Genomic DNA, 26,591 nt, shown 5'->3' with positions numbered 1-26,591 from the left:
AGCAGCAGCATACCATGAAGTTCAAAAATTTCAAATACAAACAAAATTCTAAATTCAGTTATTTAAAGCAGGCCTAATATAAGCACATTTGAAACGTCAAGTCTTTCTCTACCACCGGTTCGGAAGGCAGATTCTACCGAGAAGAAGCCGGCAAGAAACTCAGCAGTTGCTCTATTTCAACATCATTTTACGGTGTACGATTGGAATTTTCTATTTTGTTAGTGATGAGAGTGGAGAGTGCTTCCAAACAGCCTTGTCGTTAAGAAATTCATCAATCGTATCATCATAGCGACCCATTAGCGGCCCCCCACAGGGCACGGGTCTCCTCCTCATCATAGCGACCCATTAGCGGCCCCCCACAGGGCACGGGTCTCCTCCCGCAATGAGAAGGGGTAAAGGCCGTGACAGCGATGTCACGGATTGGTGTCATCAATCGTATAGTAAGGTTATTAAATTTAGTTTGATTCTTTGTATGTGATGTCACAGTCTAAGATAGTAGCAGGCCAACCTGTAAGGGGCTACTGCAGTTGTGTTAAAACCCTACCTCTACTCAGTTTCTGAGCCCCATCGTTGCGCAACACCGGAGGGTGATAGCTAGCCAGTGCTGTAGCCCCTAGTGGCGTGCATAGAGGGTATGCACAGGGTATGCAGATGATATAAAATGAAGAAAATCTCCAGTACGAGTTATAAAAGACTTAAGGATAGGCGTTATAGTTATAAAAAGCCTACCCTACTAAAATTTCGTGGTTAATCCACATTTATTAAATCTATTCAAAGGGTACCACGATAATATGACCCGTCGTGACCACGATCCATGCAACTGGGTTATAATATCGACAAATCCAAAAATATTATGGTGGTATGTACCCGTTAAGCATTTATAACTCTTGCTGCAGACTTTCTTCATTTTATATCATCTGCATACCCTGTTCATACCCTCTATGCACGCCACTGGTAGACCCCCATTAAACCAGACTAGAGAAAATTCAAATTTTCTCTGCCAAGCATCAAACCAAGGATCTATAACCACAAAATTCGGCTGCGCCCGGTCGTCAAAAGCACACATTTGAAATTTACAAGCGAAATAAAAACATTTTTGCTATAATTTATAACAGAAAATATGCCCGCAAACGTAATAGATTAATAATGATTGTAGCCCATCGCTAATATCGATTCGACATTACCTACTTATACTATGATCATACGTATGTTACCTGTTACTATGTTGTCTCGTATTTTAAGAAAGGTCTTGACTAGTAACAGAACATCTAGTTTTTCCAAAGTTTTCCGAATATCCTACCTACGTACTCATCCCCGGTGATAGCTCAGTGGTTAGGACTTCGGCTTCACTTTCTTGGGGTCGAGTTCGAATCCCTTACTTTTCTTAGTTATGTGCGTTTTAAGCAATCAAAATATCACTAGCTTCAACGGTGAACGGAAACATCGTGATGCTTGCATGCCTGGGGGTTCTCTCATGTGAGGCACCCAATCCTCTCCGGGCCAGCGTGGTGGACTAGGGCCCAAGCCCTTTTATTGTGGAAAGAGACCCAGGCCCTGTTGTGAGTCGGTAATGGGTTGATATAAGAATATAGTCATCTGAAGCATCTACAAAAGTAGGCTGTAACGGTCCACCGCTACATTAAAAGCCAATGCCAACGGGAGGGTATGCGGGTGTTGGTGATCGCAGATCGAGTAGTAGCATAGAGGATGCTGCCGCTACCACACAGCACAGCAATGAACTGAACGTAATACAAAAATGGGGGTGGGAAAGGACAAACACTTGTTGCACATGTTAGGGGTAGCAATAAGGGGTGCCACTAGGTCGGTTTATTTCTCTGTTCATAATACTGATAAACGTTTGTTTTTTTTCCTTTTTTCAAAGATATACACTTTTAGTTAAATATAAAGGTCTTATAAAAAATTACGCAGTGACAATGTCAAAGTAAACTGTGTTTAACATTTAAGGCCAAATAAGGTCTCAGCAAAACTATAGTAATAAGATAATATTTAAGCAATAATTTACATCAGTTTTAATTAAAGTACTCAGCAAACTTTGTTCTGCCGTATAAATTATTTGTAGTGAATATTTTGATAGTTAAATAAAAAATAAATACACGTGCAGACTGTAATATAAATGCATAAATGCAACTTTCAGGCATGCCGGTTTAATCACAATGTTTTCCTTCACCGCAAAAGCAAGTGATATTTTAATTGCTTAATATTATTAAATGTATGTTTGTTTGGCTCAAACATTGCCCCAAGCTACATGAAATTTGGACTTTTGAGAAGATTATGCAGAACTCTCAGGCACGCACATATTTCCTCACAATGTTTCCCTTCAGTTGAAGCAAGTGATATTTTAATTACTCAATATTATTAATATTAAGGTTTAAGAAAATGGCTAATATACTTTTCTTTGATGATAATTATATGTGTAGATTCCCAATTTATTTATTTCGACGAGGCAGAAAGAAATTCATGTAAAGATGAATAAACTCGTATCGCGTTGCCGCGATCGTTAGCGGCTGGTAGTTCGTCCACATACGGTATATAATAAACAGCTTTGTTGCTCCCCGTGTCAGTGCGACAGTGAATTTCTAAGGTAGCGCGCTGTTCCCGCACTTCACTTACACACATGGCGGGAAACTCAAGCAACCGTACCTTGTACCTAATCCCAATAACGGGCTTGCATTATATCCCGTGCATCGCATTACTCGGTGCAGGTAAGGGTGTTTTTAAAGTAGCCGCCCCTGAACTGATGTAAGCGTTAAAAATTTGTGATTCGAAATTGGAATAACAGTGCAACCTCGATATGACATATAGGAAGGGAACAAGTAAATATTCGTTATATCAAGGTTTGTTTTATGCAGGTAAGGTTGGTCAAAAATTTGCTATAAGGAGACAAAAAAAATTTTTAATGACATCAAATATTTTTTTTAGTTACTTGATAAGGTTCGGCGTTGACAAAATTCTTTAGTTAGAGGTATTTCCAATTTTTCTGATTGTGAATTCATTATAAAGAATTAGCTTGCAAGAAAAAATCGCAATTAAAAAGTTTAATTTTAAATTGACTCTTACGAACAATCCAAGAGGATTACGAAAGATTTTAAAAATCAAGTCGTTATATTAAGGTTGCATTTTGTTATTATTTATCAAAAGTTCATATTCAATTTTTAAAAAAAACATGTGGGCTTATTACAGATAGCTACGACGTTTTCATATATGTTTGTTTCGATTATTGGGAGTCCGCTAATCCGTATTAGATCAGCTTGGTGGATCTATGCTCCAAAATCTCTCTCCTACGAGTTGAAACCTGCGCCTACCGGGACATTAAATAGTTTTTTTAATGAAGCATCTGTAACTTTTGAGAGTTTAGTGCGTTTTTATTTTAAGTAAATAAAATACCACTTTCTTTAACTTTAATTATTTTTTCTTTTTAAATATTTTATGTAGCATGCATGATATATGAAATTTGTATTTGTAGCCAAGCATAATTTTAATTATTTCTTGATAACAATTCAATAAATTAAATTTGTATTAATTGTATTGTGTAAATGGTAGCCTGATATTTATTTGGTTGCAATTATTATTTTATATATTTTTGTTTTTTTAATTTTTTAATTTTTGATTGAGTTGTAATTCTAATTTTATGTAAGATATATCATCGTAGACTTTATTTATCTTATTATAAAAGCATTGTTTATATTTATTTAACATTAGCGGTAAACATTGTGAGAAAACAAACTTGCACGCCTGATATTTCTTTATAACCGTGTGAAGGCGTGTGAATTCCACCAATGCGCACTTAACCGGCATGGCGGACTACGTACTGTACCCTGGTCATTCTGAGAGTGAAGGGTTGATAATAATAATGATGTTGTTGCCCAATAAATTAAGAAATAAAACAAAATGCACGTGTATTTTTTAATTGTATCACGTTTACGGCGTACACGTGAAACGAAATAGAACTTTCTCCCCCACAGCGGACCGGAAAACTTTACTAAATGCGCCTAAACGTGTTCTTGATATTTCACAACTGTTTTATCGAATCTCCAAAAATTCGAAGTTTGAATTATTAATGAAAAAAAAAATCAAAATAGGTTTGCTCATCTGTCTGTCATGGCTGATAATAAGTAGAAAGTTTAATGCATAATAAAAAACTGTTTCTTCTTTTTTATATATGCTGTTTAATTGTAGTGAATTTTAAAACTTTATGCTAGAATTTTTTTAGTACCTAGTAGAGCTTTATGTGATGGAGCTCATTCGGGAATTATTTACGACCGCTGGCACCTAAGGCTAGGTTGCAAGTGAAATCTAGGCACATGAGGGTTTCATGCAGCAGTGACAGTGGTGGCTTATGCTTCACTTTCGAGGGGGGGCGGTTTCAAATCCCAGCACGTCTATCTTTTGTTAAGCAAATATCAAGCGTATTAAGAGATATTTTAAATATTAATTTCTTCATTATGTTCTCAAATGCCTGTCGAGTCCAACGTTCCGCACTGGGCCTGCCTGGTGTACAACGGCATAACCCTTCTCAATGTAGGAGGAAACCCGTGCCCTGTAGTTCGGTCGGTTCCAACGAATTCACCTTTCAATACAAAAAAAATAAAAACACAAATACTTCATGTAACAACCCGTTATTGCGTCGGGGGTTGAAAAAGTAGTTGCAAGAAAAAAGCCACTAATAAATGACATGAATGGTTTAAAAGATAAGTTATTTCAATATTTAAATAGACATTCTGTTTATACTATTGATGAATATTTAAAATGACATTTGTTAGTAATGATTAATTTATTTGTATTCTTTGACATGTGCCCATATAAACTTTATTGTAATTTATTATTTTATTAATTGTATTGTGCTATTATAAACATTGTAATTGCCAATATCTTAATTGTACTTAGTAGTAACAAATTAAAATTTTAACACTCCCCTGACAACAATTTGCATGCCAATTTAGCGTGGTACAGTTAAGATCTGCATATTTTTTTTTCTGTAACACCTATTTACCTGTATCAGCAAATAAATAAAATTGAATTGCTTTGAATAAAATTGAATTGAATTGAATTGAAAGCTAATGATGTCAATGGTTCGCAGAGCAACAAGGAGACGCGGGCGGTGGGAGCAGCAGTGCAGCGAGTGGCGGGCCAAGCAGTGGGGTTGCGGGCAGTAGCGCTGGGGCCAGCTCTAGCACTTCGGTAAACTGTGGCAAGACGGCGCCTCCTTGCAAGGTGTGCGGCGACAAGGCTTCGGGCTACCACTACGGGGTCACCTCCTGCGAGGGTTGCAAGGTAAGAAACCACAAAACTCGTACTAGGACGCAGAACACATCTGAAGACAAAATGAACAAAAAAGAAACGAGCGAGCGCAAGTCGAAAATAATAAAATTCAAGATCAATTCTACGTCTCCACTATATCCTTAACCGATTTCAGCAGCAGAGCTAAGTCTCAAGAAATATAGATTCTATATACGCAGGATATATATAAATAATACAGTACACAAGTGTGTGCCAAAACAGGTTCACTCTCTGTTCTCTCACTCTCGACAACATTCCTGCGGATCTCCACTGCTGCTCCGACTGGAAAGAGATCAAGCGCAGGACTTGAATTGAACGTGCTCTCCAAAGCACGGGCATTTACCTCTACATAGTTATATACAAAGTAGCATTCTGCGTCCGTATGTTAAAGTTCTAACTCTCCTTGGAGTTTGATGCGGTTTTCCTTTCTCTTAGATAATTTACCACAAATGGTCGATAAACATGTTATTATAAAGTTTACTTATGTTTTCTGTTAAAAACAAGTTCAGAGAAACTACCTGTGTTAACAAAGTAACAAATGCACTTAAGCCGAAGTTAACAAAATTATTCAGTAAGATCTATCAAAGACAGTCTCGATACGTTGTTTGATGTTTCCATTATTGTCGCTGCGCTTTTATGGGATGTGCCTCGTCAGATCTTTTTACACAGTATGGTACAACCATGTATAGGTTACACAAAGGACTTTAAGATACCATCTACAAGGAATTATTTGAAAGGCGAGACAAACTAGTGTGGGTGCGGCATTAGTTGAAAAGGATGAAAATGTTTATTGGAACACACGTAAATAAATTTTATAGTATAAATCGTCACTCGTAGTGATGAATTTTCATTCTTCTTTTGATATTATGTCTCATTATGAACCTACCGATCTATTTTATATTAGATGATGCTAAGAGGGGAAGGACATGGGACTACACTTGACAGAATTCGTAATTAAAACGCCGCAAATTTGAAGTCTCACAAATGAGACACAAAATTGCTGAGTAGCATCTTAGATATGCTTAGTCTTTGTATGTGGAAAGACGTGACGACGATCATGTAGTACGAAAAAAACAGAAATATACCACTAGAGCCATCTACCTATTGATCAAATGAAACTAAATAACTCATCATCATCATTATCAGCCTATTATTAGCGTCTACTTTTGTGCACGGGCCCCCTTTCTAACAGAGAAAGAATAAAATTCAAAATTCAAGTAGGTCTATGGGTAAATCCATTTATTTCGAGTAGGCCTAGTTTATAAGCACTTTTGAAACGTCAAGTCAGTCTGTTTGTAGATTCTACCGCGGTTGGAAGGCAGATTCTAAAGAGAAGAGCCGGTAAGAAACTCAACAGATTGCTCTTTTCCAAGATCATTTTATAGTTAAACAATCTTTAGAACTTTTCTATTTTGTGAGAGATGAGAGCGGAGTGGCCTGCGTCCAACCAGCCTTCTCGTTAAGGAATTCATCAATCGTGTAGAAACTAAGATTAATTAAATGTGTTTTAAATATTGTTTAAACTTAGGTAAAGGTAGATCTAATATAACCTTCGGTAACATGTTATAAAAGCACTAAGCACCCATCCCCACAAAGGATTTCTGTAGGTATTTAGGTGGTTGGTGGGCTTTAGAGTTCATTATAACATGTGAGTGAAATTATCAGTAACCTTATATTCGGGACAAGAAGATGGACGCTACTTAAACCTAACCTAACCTAACACCGAGCTGAAATTGATAATTTAATTACCAACCATTGTCAGTCCGGTACCCCAGAACCAAAGTATGGTACACAATCCGTAGTTGAACTTGTCAACCACTAGATCCACAAAGCTGGGTAACTTTTCATAAAAATGTTAGGAAATACATCACGAAGTAGAAGAAGACGTATTAATTCTCGGCACGTTTTTTGACATGCTTTTTGCAGTAAAACATGTCAAAGAACGTGTACAAAGGGTTTTTGCAATCGTGTTTTCAACTTTTAAACTTTTTTTGTATAGCTTCACCGTTAAGTTTCCTTGCCATGGCGAAATACGGTTCAGATATGCAATTAATTAAGTCTCCAAGAAATATGAAAACAAATTGTTCGGGATATAATTTCATTTTACATCCTTTAAAAAACTAAAAAATATTCAATTCGGTTGAGTGGTAGGGTACAATATAATCCGATTTGCAAAAGCAGTCCATTTATGTATAAGCTTAAACGAGTACAAAAGATAATCTACGTAATAAGGATTTTTATTCAATCAGTTATTAACTTAATTGCAGATTAGCAGGTGGCTATTCCATAGAAATATATATTTTTACTCATTTCCACCCACACAACACCCACAATCAATAAATCTAATGTATTCAGCTTGCAAAACACAACGATTTCTTATAATCTTCCAATACTTTATTGAACCCTTTAGCATTCGTTTGTTTTTAAATAGGAGGATAATAAAATTTTCATATAATTTAGTTCTTTCTAACTTTAAAAATATAAGGACTTTCATGTACATTTTCCATCACCATTTCATACCTCAAGGGGTCCATTTTATCAATAAATACATGGTTATCTTTATGATGGTTCCGCTAAGTAGCAGCTGGATCGCCAAGATACATTCAGGTGAGAATTCACCTCTTTTAGCTACTCCAAAGTTTTGACCATCGTCGTAAGATAGCCAGTTTGTCGATCTTTTATACGATATATTTGGGTATGTTTGCTTCTGATCAATTCGACCTCACGGGACGGGTTTTCACGGTGTTGTCAATATCCCAAAAACTCGCATGAAACGATTTACATCTTCTTTTCGTATACTCATAGCTGGGTTTCGCAACGCTTTTCCGACTTCTATGTTTCCTAATTCTTACAAACTGGGTATCTTTAAAACAAGAGTCTTAGGCAAGCGCGTCCCATCTTAGGCCACATGTATACTTTCCATCAGGTGAGATTTCGGTCAATGGCTAGTCTATAAAATAAAAAGTACAAGGATACGTATTAAGCCCTCTACGTCAAAATGAGCATTATATTTTTAACCTCTGACATAGGAGGGCGAGAATGATGAAGATGATAAAAACCTTTTAAACTGACAATAATTTTTGAGACTGTATTTAGCGTTAAATAGTGGACTTTTATTTAAGAGATTTGTACGTAAAGTCACTACTGAGATGGAAGCGTAGTACACTAGAGGTGCTACGACTTCTGCCGTCTGCGTAGCATCGTAGCGATAAGTTTTGAATACTTTCCGCGTGCAGCGATGAGCGCTGTGATCTTGGAAACCGAAGATCCTTAGTTCGATCTCAGAGAGGGGTAATTTTCTTTAGTCTGAACTACATAATTACCCCTTAATTTTTTTAACAACATGCCAATTGGCAACAATGCCATATAATAGATTAAAATACCTAAATTTTTTTTGTTATAAGGAAATATATGAATTTGAATGCTCAGCGCTGATTTTCAGTCTACTCCAGTATCAAACTGAGCAAATAACCACGTCACTTATAATGAAAAGCGTTATTTTTATAATGAAATGTTACAGATTTTGATAAAAGGGAAAAAAACTACTCACGTATTCATTTAACATTAAAAAGGTGTTAGAATAATTGTAGAAAAAAAAATCAAAAACAAAACAACTAACAAATTGAAAAACTGAACGAACTGATGCCGCTTCTAAATCGAATGAGGGTGTATTTCACAAACGCGCTAACAGGTCAGCCCAGTACCATCTTAGCCTAGTATAGCAAGATTACAGTCAAAAATTTGAACCGCTTGGATCTAAGACTTAACCTGTACAATATGACTAGCCACACAAATAGTCAGTGGAAATTTTCCGAACCCGAATTTTAAAAAAATCTGCGTTCCACGCTGCGTTAGAGGGATCCAGGAAAAGCATTGTTATGAAAGGTGTATGCTCCGCAAAGTGTTGCTCTGACCGCCCACGTACATGTCACCTCCCATAAGTTAAACCTGTATGAATGAAAGTGCATTTTCTTTTTAAATTTTGATATATTTTTATGGACATAAATTAAATTTTCATATATGTACTGACTATGCACCGTCATTATTTTAACTTCTTTAAATTTATCCCTTAATGACTCTTTTGGGCCCATTTTATATATCGCACGAACAGCCCTTTTCTGCAGGACGAAAATAGAATCTATATCAGCAGCATTTCCCCATAATAAAATGCCATAGAACATAATGCTGGGAAAATAACTAAAATACACAAGCCTCGCAGTTTCTATGTTTGTCATATGACGAATCTTTTTTACCGCGTATGCTGCAGAACTAAGTCTGTTCGCTAAATTATTTATTTGTGGGCCCCATTGAAGCTTAGCATCAAAAGTTATTCCTAAAAAGATTGTCGTATCCACCAAATCCAACTCCTCGTTATTAAGTTGTACTTCTCAAATGTATTTCTCAATCAAGAAGGTATTGTTGTTAACTAAGCAACGTGCGGTGGTGAAACTGGCAACACATAAACTTTGATCAAACGTTTTTTTCTTTTGCGTTGCTTACACAACTCACTATTCATATAAACGCGAAGTGCGTTGGTTGTTCTTTTACACAAAAACAATTTTGTTTTGCATGGAGTTTGGTCACGGGTCGGAGAGTGTGATAGGCTTCTCTTTGTTCCGGAAAATCGCATAGTACCTGTGATATAGATCTACATGATGTTTTTTTGTAGCCCCCTTCTGGTTTAGTGATTGAAAGGAGTTAATCGTTTTCAATTTCAATTTCAATTTTTGACGGCCGATTGGCGCAGTTTGCAGCGACCCTGCTTTCTGAGCCCAAGGCCGTGGGTTCGATTCCCACTACTGGAAAATGTTTGTGTGATGAGCATGAATGTTTTTCAGTGTCTGGGTGTTTATACGTATATTCTAAGTATTTATGTATATTATTCATAAAACTATTCATCAGTCATCTTAGTACCCATAACACAAGCTACGCTTACTTTGGGGCTAGAAGGCGATGTGTGTATTGTCGTAGTATATTTATTTATTTATAAAAATAAAAAAAAATTACGACACATAACACAATTATTATGAATAAAAATAAAATGAATAATACAATATTTAAAATAAATTTAATTATTTAATTTCACGTACGTATACAAAGATTGGGCGTAGCCACTTTTTAAAATTAAATAATTTTATAAATTTCATACATAACATAAGTAAGACATCGTTTTTGTATGGAGAATAGGCTCACCAAAATGGTGATGTATTGTAAATATTTCAACTACCAATAGTATTTTTACCCTTACCGTTTAACCGGAATACATAGAAATTAATACTTGAAATCTTATAATAATGAAATTCACTAACAATTAACTCGTAAGTAGGTAATACGTTAAAATATTCTACTGTTCGGCTACGGTTTTTTTGCACTTGAACAATTTATTTTAATAAGATGTTTAAATTAAATGATAACATGATGCTACAGCACGCACGCACACACACACAAACACACAAACGCACGCACACGCACGCACACACACACACAGACACACAAATACACAAACACACACACACGAGACATCAAACATCTTATAAGACCCCGCCAAAATCCTCGAAAAAGATTGCCTTAGGATCAAAAAGACTAGATCATAAGCACACATATCTTAATAAAATGCCGCAAAGTCATTTATAATAATAATAATACTAATAAAGCATAAAACATATTTATTGTCCGCTTAAGTCCCTACTAATATTATAAATATCAATGTAAGTTTGTTTGTTACGCTTTCACGCAAAAACTACTTAACCGATCCTCATGATTTGTACACATATTCTTGGAAGTGTTTAAGTTCTATATTACTTCTAATAAAGAATACTTTTTATCCGGACATTAATCTCGGTTCCTTTGGGAGAGGGGATGACAGTGTTTGACGATTTTACACCATAACTCCGACAAATTACAACCGGTTTAAATAATTATTTTTTGTACTATAGAGGTTATAATATGTATTTAATTTTGCCCAAACTTTGTGTAGATCTGATGAATGTGGTTGGAGATAGAGGACAGAACCTCAGCGCACAGCAGCAAACCCCTCATTTAAGGCTTAGCGATACTGAATACTTTAATTTTTTTTAGAACTATAACTAAATTGAATGCCACATCAAAAAACAAAATCAAACGCAGACGAAGTCGCGGAGAAACAGCTAGTAAAGTATAAATATTAAATTAAAAGGAAATCATAAAATTAAAATTTTTAATACATTTTATTTGCGAAGGCTTTGCCAAAAGAAAATTTCTCAATCTCACGCGAAATTAAAATTTGTATACGCACAAGTCACGTGAAAAATATTGCTCAATGCGCTGTGAATCAGGTATAAAAGCAGTTGGGGGCGACTCCATCATGGAGTATCGCGGAAGAGCTCAGCTCAGTTGCTACACGCCTACGGTCTACGCCGCGTGCCGTAGAGTGTCTAGCCGCCTATCGTAAAGTCAGCCGGGTTTTATTTCAGCATTCGGGTTTTAAAGCGTCGTGGAGGTAGATATCCGTTCCGCATAAAGGTAGGTACGTATTATTGTTCCAACATTTTTGTAAATTTCCATACAATTTAATCATTCGGCTCATCAATTCTCTATTTACCAATTTTCTCGATTGTTAATATACGGATAGATACTTAGGGATTTATCTCTAATAAATGGACAAGGAGAATATATGATAGTACCATTTTCTCGTCTGTTTCTGAGCAGATTTTCTTTTTTTTTTTTTTGTAACTGATTACTTTTCAGGATTAGGCTAATTTTTTTATTATAGAGTATTCGGTCCCCTTGGCAACTGAGTTGATTAGGGAAAGAGAGTACAACCTAATTAAACTATGTACTATCTGCTGATTAATTTTACTTTATCGCCTTTTATCGAGTATTGTGGTGGTTTTTTTCGCAATTGATTTATTATCTACTAGCTGTTGCCCGCGACTTCGTCTGCGTTTGATTTTGTTTTTTGATGCGGCATTAAATTTAATTGTTGTTCTAAAAAAAATTAAAGTATTCAAGAGGGGTTTGCTGCTGTCCGCTGAGGAGTTCTGTTCTCTATCTCCAACCGCAGTTTGGGCAAAATTGAACACATATTATAAGTACAAAAATAATTGTTTTAATCGGTTATAATTTGTCGGAGTTATGGTGTAAAATCGTCAAACACTTTCATCCCCTCTCTTAAAGAAACCGAGCTTAATGTCGGAATAAAAGAATATAACTTCTGACACTTTAAAGAATATGTGTGCAAAGTTTCATGAGGATCGGTTAAGTCGTTTTTGCGTGAAAGCGTAACAAACAAACTTACATTAACATTTATAATATTAATAGGGATATTAGTGGGTTTATTGGAAACCGGTTTTGTTATGCTGTGTTCTAGGTATTTACAGTTTCTAAGAAATGTTTTATCCGTTATAAATTTAAATGAAATCAGTTTTTTACTTCTCCTGATTTAAAACTAAGCCATTTTAAGACAGTGTAGGTGGAATAACGTTTATCATTTAACGTTCCTTAACGACAAGGCTGCTCGGAGCAGGCCACTTCGGTCTCATCTCTCATAAAACGGATCAATTATAAAGATTGATAAACTATAAAATGAAACATCATTTTGAGCAGATTGCTCTTTTACAACAGTAAAAGAGGGATCTGCTGAGTATCTTGCCGGCTCTTCTCAGTGGAATCTGTCTTCCAAACCGGTGGTAGAGTCAACGAAAACAGACTGACATGACGTTTCAGAAGTGCTTATAAACTAGGCCTACTTGAAATAAATGAATTTTGAATTTGAATTTGACAGAAGCCACTTATTTTAATTTTATGCGATGTTAGGGATCTGATTTCTTTGAGTAAAAACTATGGCAGTGGTTTACTCAAAAACTATTAGCGTTTCGGTAGTACAGATAAGTCTCAGAAAAAGAACATAATATACCTGTAAAGCCTGTGAAGTAACATTTCGGTTTTCATTTAAGCGTTGTATAAGGCATTGAAAATTAAAAAAAAAAAAATCTACGTCCAATATAATGTTAATTATTTTACGAGTCAAGCTTTTACATTTAATATGCATATTGAGTGAATGGTGTAAAATGTGATCCGCCATCTTGTGGCGGCGGCCATCTTGGACTGATTTCATCAAACTTAGCGAAGGACAATCCCGACCGTTTCATCTTTCAAACAAAAGAAACAAAATTTAAATTGGTTCATCCGTTCAGTAGCAACGATGTTCAGACAAATATACACAGACACACACACATGTACACGCACACACACACGCACACTAAAATACTTTATTTAATATCAACTAAAAATTTATACTACTACTATAATACTTTATTTAAGATCTACTCCGAATCCGGTAAAGACAAAGAAACAATTCGAAATCTGTCAGAGTTGAAAGATATCACGCGCAAAATGCGTGTTAGCCAAAAAACGTTTAAAATAATGCAACAACTATTTCAATCATACAAACGCCATATCAATAAAACCAAAAGCGTATCTAGTTATTTTATTTTCTCGCAATTCAAGTGAAAACCTCATTAACATTTGTCTTAAATATTAACTTTGACCCGTCCAGAGAAATGCTGGTCCAGCCATCCAAGCATGATCAAAAAACCTAAAATTCGAAAAAATTCAAAATTCATTGATTTCAAGTAGGCCCAGTTTATAAGCACTTTTGAAACGTCAAGTCAGCCTCTTTGCAGCGATTTACTACCGGTTCAGAAGGTAGATTCCACCGAGAAGAGCCGGCAAGAAACTCAGCAGATTGCTCTTTTCTACATAATTTTACAGATTGCAATCTTTAAAACTTTCTATCTTGTAGATATAAAAGCGGAGCCTGCTCCCAAGAAGAATTGTCGTTAAGAAAGGCACCTCGTGCTGGGGATGTAGGACTTCACTTGCGTTGGCGTTCTACTGTCTTCATGCATGTCAGTTGTCAAGTCATGTCAGTTTAATAAGATGTGTTTTTTAATTCGTCGTACAACCTACGTTAGTCAGTATTTATCCAACATGGCGTCGTATAGGTGCAAGGGCTGAATCTCCAGTATTGTTTCAATCGCTGATCTTAGCATCGTACTAGTGCCGTCTTTGTGCATTTCTTATGAGGTGGTAGCGAATGCTGGTCTTGCCTCCAAATGGTATTAGTTGTTCCATTTGAACTAACTGACCCTATCTTTGTCGCCAGATGATATATAGTTTAGTGCGAATAAAACCGCATAGTTCAATAGTTCGGTGCTTTAGTGTCAACTGTAACAAAGATCAAGCAATTATGCAATGTCAAAAGTCAAAGCCAAATATTTATTTATTCTAATAGGCACATAGATGGCACTTTTGCTGCGTACATAACATGTAAAATATGACGTAGAAGTGAGTTGATGGTGATAACTAAATTCATCAACTTAAAACTAAAGCTATGAGGATTCCAAACGCGCCCTGGTCTAAGAAGAAGCAAACAACAAACTTGGCCGGTTGTTTTTTTTTTGTTATCACCATCTCACGTTGTCATTTCAACTATTAAAGAAGCAACTTGGTTAGAGCGATATACATACAACGAGATACAAGTCATGCAGTTTTTAGTCCCAATCATTGCATAACGTGTCTAGACTAATCTAACCTCCAGATTTGTTCGCGTGGAAGGTGTCAATAGTCCATCTTAGTCTAAAGGCTGTGGCATGGTTCAAATCCCCTTAACCTGGGAGTCTTTCGGCATTAAATTTTTGCTACCCGACATGGTTCCGGTAGTTTTAAAGGCGATGAGCATTTGTCGGCATTAACACGCCGAATCCAATTCAGAATTTATATTTTCCAAACTAACCATACAAACCACAGGTCAAATTATAAAATCTAGACGAAACAAAATACATTAGGTATAAAAACTAGACTGTATAAGGTTAACACAATAGTGTCAATGAGCTTCCATTATTCCGTTGACAGCTCGGGTTGCTCATAAAAGCGATGTTATTCAACTTGAATTCTCTCTAAAAAAATATTGTTTACGTTACTTACAAGTACTTTGAAGTTGTACACTTGCCCGGTGGGTAGGACTTCGACTTCACTTTCGAGAGGGCGAGTTCGAATCCCGTAACGCACCTCTAACTTTTTTAAGTTTTGTGCGTTTTTAGCAATTGAAATATCACTTGCTTCAACTGTTAAGGAAAACATCGTGAGGAAACCAGCAAGTTTGAGAGTTCTCCATAATGTTCTCAAAGGTGTGTGAAGACTGAAGTCCAAGCGCGGTGGACTACGGCCTTAACCCCTTCTCATTGTGGGAGGAGACCCGTGCCCTGTAGTGGGTCTGTAATGGGTTGATATGATGATGAAGATGATATATATACTTGTTACTAAAGATTGTAATTAATAGTAGTAATCCTAACATTCGTCGAGTTTCCTAGTTTTTTTTCTAGCCCACGTCAACTTGGCGGTAGGTTGACTAGAATATGACTAAGCAAAGCATGCGTTTACGGTAGTCACAAACAAGCGTTTCAAATATTACGCACACGGCTCATTAGCATAAGCTTAAGACCGAGAACCAAAAATAGAAAACCTTTGTGGGACTGAATATATGCTTTAATAATATGATACCCAAAGTAATATTAGATTTACCATTACATAAGTTAAAAGAATGTATAAAAACACATTTAATACATCGAGGTTACTATACTATTGATGAATTTCTTAATGACAAGGTTGCCTGGAAGCAAGCCGCTCCGCTTACATCTCACACAAGATAGAACAAGGATTATTAAATTGTAAAACAATGTTGGAAAAGAGCAACTGCTGAGTTTCTTGCCGGCTTCTTCTCGGTAAAATCTGCCTTCCGAACCTTTGGTAGAGTCACTACAAACAGACATATTAGACGTTTCAAAAGTGCTTATATTAGGCCTACTTGAAATTAATGAATTTGGAATTTGAATTTGAATTGAATTTTAAGTCGGCGCCGTGTGGACCCTCCTTAAACGCGTCATCTGTTTCTGGTTTCCAAATTTTTGGTACTTATATCCAAATATCGTTAAGATTGCTATCATTATCAACTCCTACCATCCAAAGCTATGATAGCCTACACTCGGGGGCCTGAGTTCGAACCCCCGCACGCATCTCTAACTATTCATCATAGAAAGTTGTATGTTCATATTACCATATAGTGTGGCGGCAGTTCAGAATATAGTTGTCACCACCTCTCCTCTGTTGTAGAAGATGGTGATACAAAAACATAAACACCAAATTCAATATTAAATAATTATTCAATGCAATTATGATTTCATAGAAAGTCTTAAGAAATACCGTGATTGGAAAAAATTCTGAAATCTAAACATCTATTATTACACGCTTTATATTAGCTTCACTTGTATGTTTGTTTGTAACCGACTTCTTTGGGCGCGATTTTGACCCACTTTAAACGGTCAGATTTCTTTCAAACTTTGTAGATATACCGAGGACCGATGACAATGCACTAATCTGAAAAGATTATTCCAATTTTCACTATAAAAAATAAGATTTTTTACTAATTACTACAGCGCCATCTAGACCCAAATGTAAAAAACCTATGGCGTTCGCGTACCTAACAAATTCCACAGAAAACATTAGGCTACTAGATGGTAGAGGGCGTTAGCTATTACTTTTTAATGGCCTGTTTTAAATAATAATTAGAACTTGCATTTCGAGAGACGGGCACACTGAATAAAAAAAAAAATATTTTATCTCTTTAATGGTGGATGGGTTACCGATTAATTTTGCTCTAAGTAAAATAATAGATCAAGAAAAACTTGTTTGTTTGAACTATTTAATTATTTTTATAACTACTCGTACATTTTACTTGGCACCGATTTAAAAATGTTGTGAAAAATATTTATTTCTCGTTTTTTAATTGTCGATTGTTTTTTATTTCATCACATCAACCCATTACCGGCCCTCTATAGACACGGGTCTCCTCCCACAATGAGAAGGGGTTAGGGCCGTAGTCCACCACGCTGGCCCAGTGCGGATTGGTGGACTCCACACACCTTTAACAACATTATGTAGGCCCTTAGGCATGCAGGTCTCCTCACGAAGTTTTCCTTCACCCTTGAAGCAAGTGATATTTTAGTTACTTAGAACGCTCATAACTTAGAAAAGTTAGAGGCTGGGATTCGAACTCGGCCCCCCGACAGTTAAGTTGTGCTCCTATCCAATGCGCTGTCACGGCTGTTTAACCATATCGTTTCAAATAAATTGAAAATAAATAGCGTCCGTTTAATGCGTAAGAACATTTAAGTCAAATGTGGAAATGCTGAAATAGTTAAAATTTTGTCTGTTTGTTTGAGCTTAAGAGAGCAGGTTAAATTCCGTGTGTCGCGCAGTTATTCTTTTTATGACCTCCCTGGCGCAACAGTCAGCGCTGTGGTTTTCAGTGGGAGGCCCAGGGTGCCATTCCCTGCTGGTGCAAATTGCGAATTGATAATTTCTGAATGTTCGGTGGTCTGGCCCGATAGGAAGTTTCATCCGTGGCTAACTAACACCCTACTGACAAAGCCGTGCCGTGCCGCAAAGTAATTTAACGTTCCGATGTGGAGTAAAAATTTAATAATTTAAATACAAATTAAAAATTTCTTTATTCATGTAGGCTTATCACAGGCCCTTATGAAGCGTTCATACATATATGTTCATATAGTTACGTGAAGGAATGGTGATAAATTCGTTCGCCAACTTAAACCTAAAGCTACGAGCGTTCCAAACGTGCCCTGTTCTAAGAAGAGCCCACCACAAACTTAGCTGGGTAATTTTTTTTTTACCCAATTTTTTTATCTGTTACCATTTTAGACCGCACCATCTCTCACCTAAATTATAAGTAATGGTAACAGCTATAATGATAAAAATGCCATACCAGATTAAACGATTAACTTTAATAATAATTTCATATAGAAAAATGTGTACGGCATGAATATCCTTATGGACTAGACACAGTGATACTTTTGATAGGAGTTTTTAATCACTCGCACTAAAGTAGAGTCTATTACGAGTGACGCTGTCATCACTTACTTATTTTAAGTTTTGTTGCAGGGTTTTTTTAGGAGAAGCATCCAGAAGCAGATCGAGTACCGTTGTTTACGTGACGGGAAGTGCCACGTTATCCGCCTAAATCGAAACCGCTGTCAGTTCTGCAGATTCAAAAAGTGCTTGAACGTGGGAATGAGCCGCGACTGTAAGTACTGGGAGCACTGTCTGCGCTTTGCCAAAGATCAAAATCTAAGGTACGCCCTTCCTTTAATTTAACTTGGATAAAAGTCAATTTGGCTGCTGCAGTGACCTCGCTCAAGGAGTTAGTTCGAGACAGTTTAGGGCTTGATGACAAAATAAATACAATTATTGTTACAAATTAAAGAAAAACCCCAACTTTCAATACAGTTTACATTATTCTACTAGTGATTCGCTGGACCACCGTAACAATTTTGTCACGATTCCCTCAATATGGTTATCAAATAAAAGGGCTTGACTAGTAGAATAATGTACACTATATCGAAAGTGTGTGAGCTTTTGAATTTTTAATTTAATCTTCGGTTATTTATCATTGCAACTTTTATAGTCCCGTAGGTCGTAGGAAAACGAAATAGAGCACGGGATCGTTGCACCGGCGGTGCGTTAGCCTCACGCCTATTTTCCAATTTATCAAGTGCCAACGCAACGTGCATCGGCCGCAGTTCAACGTTTGCACTCGTTCCACTACAACGCGTTCTCATTTAGAAGAAAAATGACAAAGAGTAGACTGTCCATTTAAGTAAAGCGCACCTAAAATATTCCTTGATTGAAGACTGGGTAGCCTCAGTTGAATAAATTCATGAAGTTAATGCGACAGTGTGTTTATCCTTTTAAGCAGCAACGGAGCAACGCAATTTAAATAATTTCTGATTACAGTTGTTTTACTAGAAGCTCTCATGTGAACTTACGTCCCATCCACGTTAGCCCATTCTCCCATTATAAGTGAAAGATGGAACATCATTTCACAGCACCATATGAATACATATATACGTGACTCCAAAATCTCTGGGCTCTGAAATTTAAAAAGAGCTGGCGAGTGATATGCTCCTTGTCTGGCCAAAGTATTATATGGTATCAATGAGAGATATTCCACCAGCCGTTAGGTACGGACGTGTGCCGAAACGAAGCCGCGAGGAAGCAAGCAGCTCGGAGGCTACGCCATGCCTTTCGACTGCTGTGACATCCTCATCGTCCTCTTCGGGATTATCGGCATCGTCGGCATCGTCAGCATCGTCGGCATCGTTAGCATCTTCGCCCGGCTCTTCGCTGCTGCTTCTCAGGGCAGTGGCGACTCCTTCCCGGGAGTTCCGCCCGGAGATCCGAAACGCGATGCAGATAGAGGTAGCCTTGGAGCTAGCGCGCGACCTATTAGTCGCGCACCGCTCCAGCAACACATACACTGATGCGCTCAAGAGTACCCTGAAGATCAAGCCGCTGCAGCTCAAGAAGGAGGAGGAAGAGGAAAGCGAAGGTAGCCCGACGAATCAGTTCCGCATTACTTGTTCCCTTAAGTCCATCCGCGGTGATTTAGGCTTGCTTCACATATAATAAGTAATGATTCAAACTGAAAAAAACGTATGTGTACTTATGTACACGCGTAAGAAGTTATACTCCTTTGGTGTAACGAGATAAAAAAAATCAATAATTTTATCTTTTGCCTTATGCTACGTTTGTAGACAAGGTATTTAATACATTGAAAGTTTTATTATAACGCAATATCAGTTAGTTAAATAAAGTTTATTTAAATATCACAAAAAAAAATCTTTAAAATTAAAGAAATAGACATAATAAACATAATTAAATTTGGAATACTATTAGACTCATTATCGGACAACCAACCTTAAAATTTGAGATTTATGTACAAATGAATCAATTGAATCACCCGAATGCGCCCGCAGACCTTGACAATTGAAAGTGTACACTGTCAAACCTTATAGCTAACTTCAGGGTGTCGGTTTTATGTGACGGTGTGCGCATCGTAAAAATTTACTCTCATCATTTTTCCCCAACGCGCCAAAAGAAGTATAACTTCAATAAACAAAATAAATATAAGCTTCGTTAATTCTGGGTTAAATAGCCTTCTGATGGTGAACAAAATTATCAAAATCGGTTCGGTTTAACGATTGATTTAACGATTTAACGATCGATGACAAATAAGGGCTTAAACTTTTAATAGTAGTTCCAATGAAGTCAGTTTGTTATTATATCTAAGTAATTAAAGACGAATGTCAACTGATTATAACCTTCTACAAAATATTGCTTTCCCCGGAGCCGTAGTTGTAGCTGTAGTTCATGTTTGAGGAGTTCCCCGGCACTTTACCTTCAGCTCTTGAATTGTGAAGAGAATAAATTGCTTACCCACTATATACCATAATCGAAACGCAACCAGTGTAACTACTTATTATTATGTAGTTCCGGTGGCCATCCGTGGTCGTCATCATAAGTTTTAATTGACCAAATGGTTCTTTTCGATAGCAAATGCTCGCGTTACTCGAAAAAATATTGTCCTTCTAATATTTTAGGAGTTCGCTCAATTTCTTCAAGATCCAACAGAACTTGATCTGATTTAAATCGGACCACATAGGAAGTAAGTCATCTCAGACAATATAAAATATTTTTCAAATCGGTTAACAAACATAAAGAAACAACCGAGTTGAGAACCTTCGCCTTTTTTGTAAGTCAGTTAAAAAATATAAGGATAAGCTGTTATTAAGCCAGTGTGTTCTGTCGGGTGGGTGGCTTAAACCGTGGCTAGTTACCATCCTAGCGACAAAGTCATGCCACCAAGCAATTAAACGTTCCTGTACAATGTCGCGTAGAAACCGGTTGAAAGATACCCTATATCTTTATACTTGTAGTGGAATAAAAAGGGTTAAATCGTGATCAGTGGCATACCATGTGATGAAACAAGTAATGTGATTGTAGATTCTAGTGACGAAGAGACTGCTACTTCGACTACGGGCAAAGTCAGGGATGTGATCGCGAGCCTGTGGTACAACATCGCGTTCCGCATGACGCCTGGGGTTCAGCAAGTGGTGGAGTTCACCAAGCGCATTCCGGGCTTCACTCTTCTGCCCCAAGACGATCAGCTGATACTCATCAAGGTAACACCGCGGAGGGGTTCTCTACGGCTACAAGTTCTAACCAGTTCCGGATAACCCTATAAGCAAATTAAGCCTGATGTTAATATTTGTGACAGCTGATCCGGGGAAGTGTTTCCATCATGCTTACTTCTGCCGGTAAGCGGCATTAAAGACCGATACTACTACTACTGGGCCCACAGGTGTCATTTCCAACTGCTGTTTCCCTGTATTTACTATTGAGGTTAATTTACGTTCAAATGGCGACAAGCAACAAGAATCAAGCGATGAATTACCGTTTCTATGTCTTAAATTACAGCTACCACCTTGCTGAGTTAATTATGTGTTACGAGTCAATCTTGCCACCTCTTTGAAGCACAAGTCAGTATCGCAGTAACAAATGTTAGCTTAGAGCTCAGGTTATAGTATGCTTGGAACAAAGAATAAGGGCCCAGTATGGTTTTAAAACGTCAAGAGTACAAAAAAACTACAGCAGGGGGTTTAAACTTAAAAAAACTATAACGTTATACATATGTTTTACTAAGATTTCGTAAGGGGGCACGCTGTTCTTATAGGCGTCGACATTAAAATTCGTTTTCGAATATTACTGTAAGTAACAAATATATATATGTTATTTAGGAGAAATTTATTCGCGAATGTTTGCGAATTATATTTCTGCGAAAGCGTGCTTTGCGAATAATATTATTGCTCGCTTTGCTATTATTATATACTAATGAATAAAGCATAAATATTAGCCTGTAACAATTGTGACTATTAATTGCTCTTAGATAATAAATGATAAATGGTTTAGCTTATGTTACGTTTTGTTATTGTTTAATGTATGTGATTTTATGTTATGTATGTTGTGCTGTGTTATTACGTTACACGTATGCGCTGTCGTGATAGTTAGTTATAACCTTGTGTCCGTAGCTCGGGTTCTTCGAGGTATGGGCTTCGCGCGCTTCTTCCTTCTTCACCCCCGACGATGTCGTGTTCGACGATGGGACATCCTTCAACCAGACCCATCTTGAGACCATGTACGATGTGAGTAGCATGCCCACACTTCGTTTATTAAAATATTTATTATTTTATAATTAGAAAAAGTTGAAGCGGTTATAGCCTTTCCGCGGCTCGAGTTTAATCGCATTACGCACCTCTAATTTTTCTGAGTAATTATGTGTGTGTGAGTATGAGTCACTTGCTTCAACGGTGAAGAAAAACATCGTGAGGAAACGTGCAAGTCTACGGCGTGGTGGACAGCCGTTCCCATTGTGGTAGGAGATCCGTGACCAATAATGGGGTGAGTTGATATGATCACTCGTATTCTATGGTATACGAGCGCACAAGGGCGTCATGGTGGCATAAGAGGGGCCGTCATTCCGTTTGCTGTGACAGAATGACGGCCCCTCGACGTTTCACATCAAAAACGTATGATAATCGTTAAAAACCGTATTAGAGCAACATTTAAGTTGATCTTAATCTTCAAAGCCTCCTACGAGCTTGTGCCCAGTATTGATGGCGAGGATTGCTTCGCAGACGGATTTCTCGCACTTCTTGCTGCGCTACGCTCAGCGCGTGGCGAAGTTGCGTCTGTCCGAGCCGGAGATGGCGCTGTACACTGCCTGGCTGATGCTGTGCCCCGTGCGCGCCGGCCTCACCGACCGCGAAGGGATTGCCGCTCTGCACAAATCCGTCGAGGACGCTCTGCAGGTCATGGTGAGCTAAGAAACTTTTTTTACATATTACATCCTTACTTCCTTACTAATATTATAAAGTGTTTTTTGTTTTCTCTAACCTAGTATCAACACATTTATATTTTTTAAATTCAATAATAAATAAATATACTACGACTGTACACACATCTCCATCTAGCCTTAAAGTAAGCGTGGCTTGTGTTATGGGTACTTAGATGACTGATGAATATTTTAATAAATAATAAACATAAATACATATAATACATATAAACACCCTTTAATGAATAATATACACAAACACTTATAATATACATATCACGAAAGCAGGGTCACTGCCAACTGCGCCAATCGGCCGTTACACATATTACATTAATTATTGTGAATTATAAATAGGTAATTTGAACTAGCCTACCTGCAGTGAGGTATGGTGAATTATAAAATGCTTCGCACCCACAGTGTCAGGTGCACATGACGAGGCTGGAAACCAACACGCGACTCGATGCGCTGAACGCGGTGGCGGTGGACGCGTACAAGCTGGGGGCGCGTCACGATGAGCTGTTGGGCTGGTGCCGCATCAACTGGCAGCGTCTGCTGCTGCCAGCGCTGTTCGCGGAGATCTTCGACATCCCCAAGGCCGAGGAGGAAGAAAACGCGGTTGCTTTGGCTCCCGCCATGCAAGTCCAAGTATAGAGCTCCGCCAGACCACCACACCACTAATTCGTAAGGCAAGGCCAAACTAACACGTCTGACCCGCGTCGTCACCGCGTCAAAATGTGCGTCCTACTTTTCATTAGACTATCTCAAACCGGTCCGTCCTGGTTGATCGTAGATTTTCACGCCAACGCGGCCGCCTAGTCGATGCGTTAGTTTGGCTTTAGCCTTAAACAAATGCTTATTCGTCAACGGAATTTCGATTGCTTTGAATGTATGTAGTGATGCAATTATAAAAATAAAAAAAAATAAAAAAAAAGCTAGTAGTTTCTGAGATTAGCGTTTAATACATACGAATTAATTATTCAACTTTATAATATTAGATATATGGTATGTGTACGAACTGTCGCTACATCCACCTTTTTGAATTCTTGGTGTTTAACTATATTACTTACTTATAATAAATTACATAAAATTTTATCGAAAATAGTCATATTAAGTCGTTAATGAAGATTCAGTAATGTAACTCAACAGTAAAGTGGGCAAAAGAATAGTTAACATTTAAGAGAATATATGCAGAATTAAGAAAATACAGAAACCGTTTACACGACTAATACTGAAGCATCAAAAACCCCTCCGCTTTAGTAGTGTTTCTCGATTAGGCGGTTAGTAAACATCATTTAGCAGTTGGCAGAAATTATTTTACCTCTCATGTTCTAAACGTTTCTCATACAATGGGAAACTGGAATAAAGATTGTGAGCTAGCAACATTGCGCGGGTGGTAAGGGAGGCGTGCGCGGGGCGATTTCAAATTTTGACACCTTACCTACTTAATTCAATCAAAAAGAAACGACAACGTTATTTATTGCATTGCTGTAATCTCGTATGTAGGTACACGAAAGCAAGTTATTAAAAAAAAAAAAAAAAACAATTGAAATCACTAATCACAATAGATTTATAACTAGATCGTAAAAGTAGAGAACACTTGACTGTTCAACAATAAGTAAAGACAATGTTATAACCCTAACATAATATTTTGTACTCTTACGCGTTCGCTGCGCAAGAAAATACTAAATAACGTCATGAATTCAGTTTCAATGGTTAAAATTAATATATATGTATAAAAAATTATTCGCCCTCACCAATACCACAGAATGCTCGTAGTACAAGATAGATTTATTCAAATAACGCTACTAAACTATGATACAGATATTGTTTTGTAGATACGAATCGCTGCTGACACCATTTAAAGAACAGTCAGCGCTCTAAGTCAATACAACTTGGGCAGCAAAGACAAATTCATTTATTAATTGGTCAAACGGTGAACAATAGTGTAAGTAAATAACGTTACTATGAGTAGCCCACACTTTACTGAATTAGCAACAACGACGGACTCCGTCTCTTTAGGTATAATTTCTTGCCTAAAATGCGGAATGTAGACATACTGCATATAACTTAACCACTCTAGTATTAGTTATACATTCAGTATATGGTCAACTAAGTAGATTTTTTCGTAGTATTTTCACCAATGGCTGAACACTTTCTTCACTTAACTGCGACATTTTATGTATCAATGTATTAATGTAATTTTCATGTGTATGTAGTGACTATATATAAAATATATAATGATAATCGACTTGTAGTAAGATGTGTGAGTAGTTTTACGCACTTCCAGGCCCCAACGCGTGCGTTCTCTTGCACTTATAGGCGCAATACAGCAACAAAAATAACAACCACACACAGGTGACCGTTGTATGCCTAACGGGCTTACATTGTCGCCAGTGCAATATTATATTACAAAGTATTTTCATTGCAGTTTTCCATATCTGCATAATTACGAAGCATAGTCTTCGCGCCGCAATCAATAATGTACAATGCGAAACGGTCTTTGCCGATTTAGAGTAATGAAAGCTGCAGGGTCGGGACTTGCGTCTTCTTTCAAGTGGTATATAATCTCCCTTCTCTTCAATTATGTGTTATCATATTAAGGTAATTGATGTTAGATTAAATGTTTAAAAATATAAATAGGTAAGATATTTTCTTTCGATGGTATTTTCCTTGTTACAGAGATTCGCAAACATCTTAAAAAAATAACCTTGAGTACGATAAGTAAATTTTTAGGTATATTCGAAGGACTGAAGGGTAGTTTAGCCGTGCCGAGCTGAGTTAGGCTAAAACTTCGCCTAACATACTCGACTAATGTTATAGCATTGAAATGACATGTCAGATCATTTCAATAATAATAGTTCATTTGCGTTAAGAAAATAGTCAATCATCGTTTGCCATCGCTACGCCACGCTTGATAAAACCTATTATGACTTCATTTTATTTCAAGCTAACTAAATGTATTTCTATAATGTATGTTATGAACAGGGTTATATATTTTTTATATACGGGGTTAAATAAAAAATAGCAGAAAGCTCTCGGTCTGTAGTTGTTCATAATAAAACTATCAACTTTTGTTCTTTAACTTTTTTTAACTCGAAAGTTTGTGAAAAATTAAATATTTTACATAGATAGGTACTCTACTTGTTACTACACTGTAATTTAACATCGGCAACATCCCGCGAACCACGACTCCATCGTGCGTGCTCGCAGCGGTTTCGCAACAGGGACATGTATCTGGTTTCACAGTGTAATGTCACTTTATAGAAATAACATTTTCTTCATGAAATATATTGTTAAATGAATTTTGAAAAGTTGTAGAATAGAAAGTTAGTTTATATGACAGGAATTACGAGGCATATAGCTTTCTGGTATATTTTATTTAACGCTGTAAAATCTTTACTCCACATAAGTATTGGAGTTTGTGTGATTCACTATTTTCTTAACGCGACCATACTCGAACGTATAGTATAATTTTCAACACTAAATACAATACCTGGTAAAGGATATT

General features: G+C 37.0%; 1 protein-coding gene across 2 annotated transcripts in view; it reads left to right on the top strand.

The window, feature by feature from the left end:
- LOC120636019 (ecdysone-induced protein 78C-like) overlaps positions 1-24,657 on the top strand; it is a 58,782-nt gene extending 34,125 nt beyond the window's left edge. For both annotated transcript variants that reach the window (XM_039907247.1, XM_039907246.1), the window contains 7 exons: positions 5,099-5,292; positions 18,295-18,436; positions 19,367-19,741; positions 21,196-21,374; positions 22,281-22,394; positions 22,887-23,066; positions 23,501-24,657. In XM_039907247.1, the coding sequence (XP_039763181.1) occupies positions 5,099-5,292; positions 18,295-18,436; positions 19,367-19,741; positions 21,196-21,374; positions 22,281-22,394; positions 22,887-23,066; positions 23,501-23,734 (1,418 nt within the window). In that variant the 3' untranslated portion in view covers positions 23,735-24,657. The remainder of the gene's footprint in view (positions 1-5,098; positions 5,293-18,294; positions 18,437-19,366; positions 19,742-21,195; positions 21,375-22,280; positions 22,395-22,886; positions 23,067-23,500) is intronic.
- The last annotated feature ends 1,934 nt before the right edge of the window (positions 24,658-26,591 follow it).

This window comes from Pararge aegeria, chromosome Z, assembly GCF_905163445.1.
Source record: "Pararge aegeria chromosome Z, ilParAegt1.1, whole genome shotgun sequence".
In the NCBI taxonomy this organism is placed as follows: Eukaryota; Metazoa; Arthropoda; class Insecta; order Lepidoptera; family Nymphalidae; genus Pararge; species Pararge aegeria.
The sequence above is the reverse complement of the archived record's forward strand: the minus strand, read 5'-3'. Positions and strand labels throughout refer to the sequence as shown.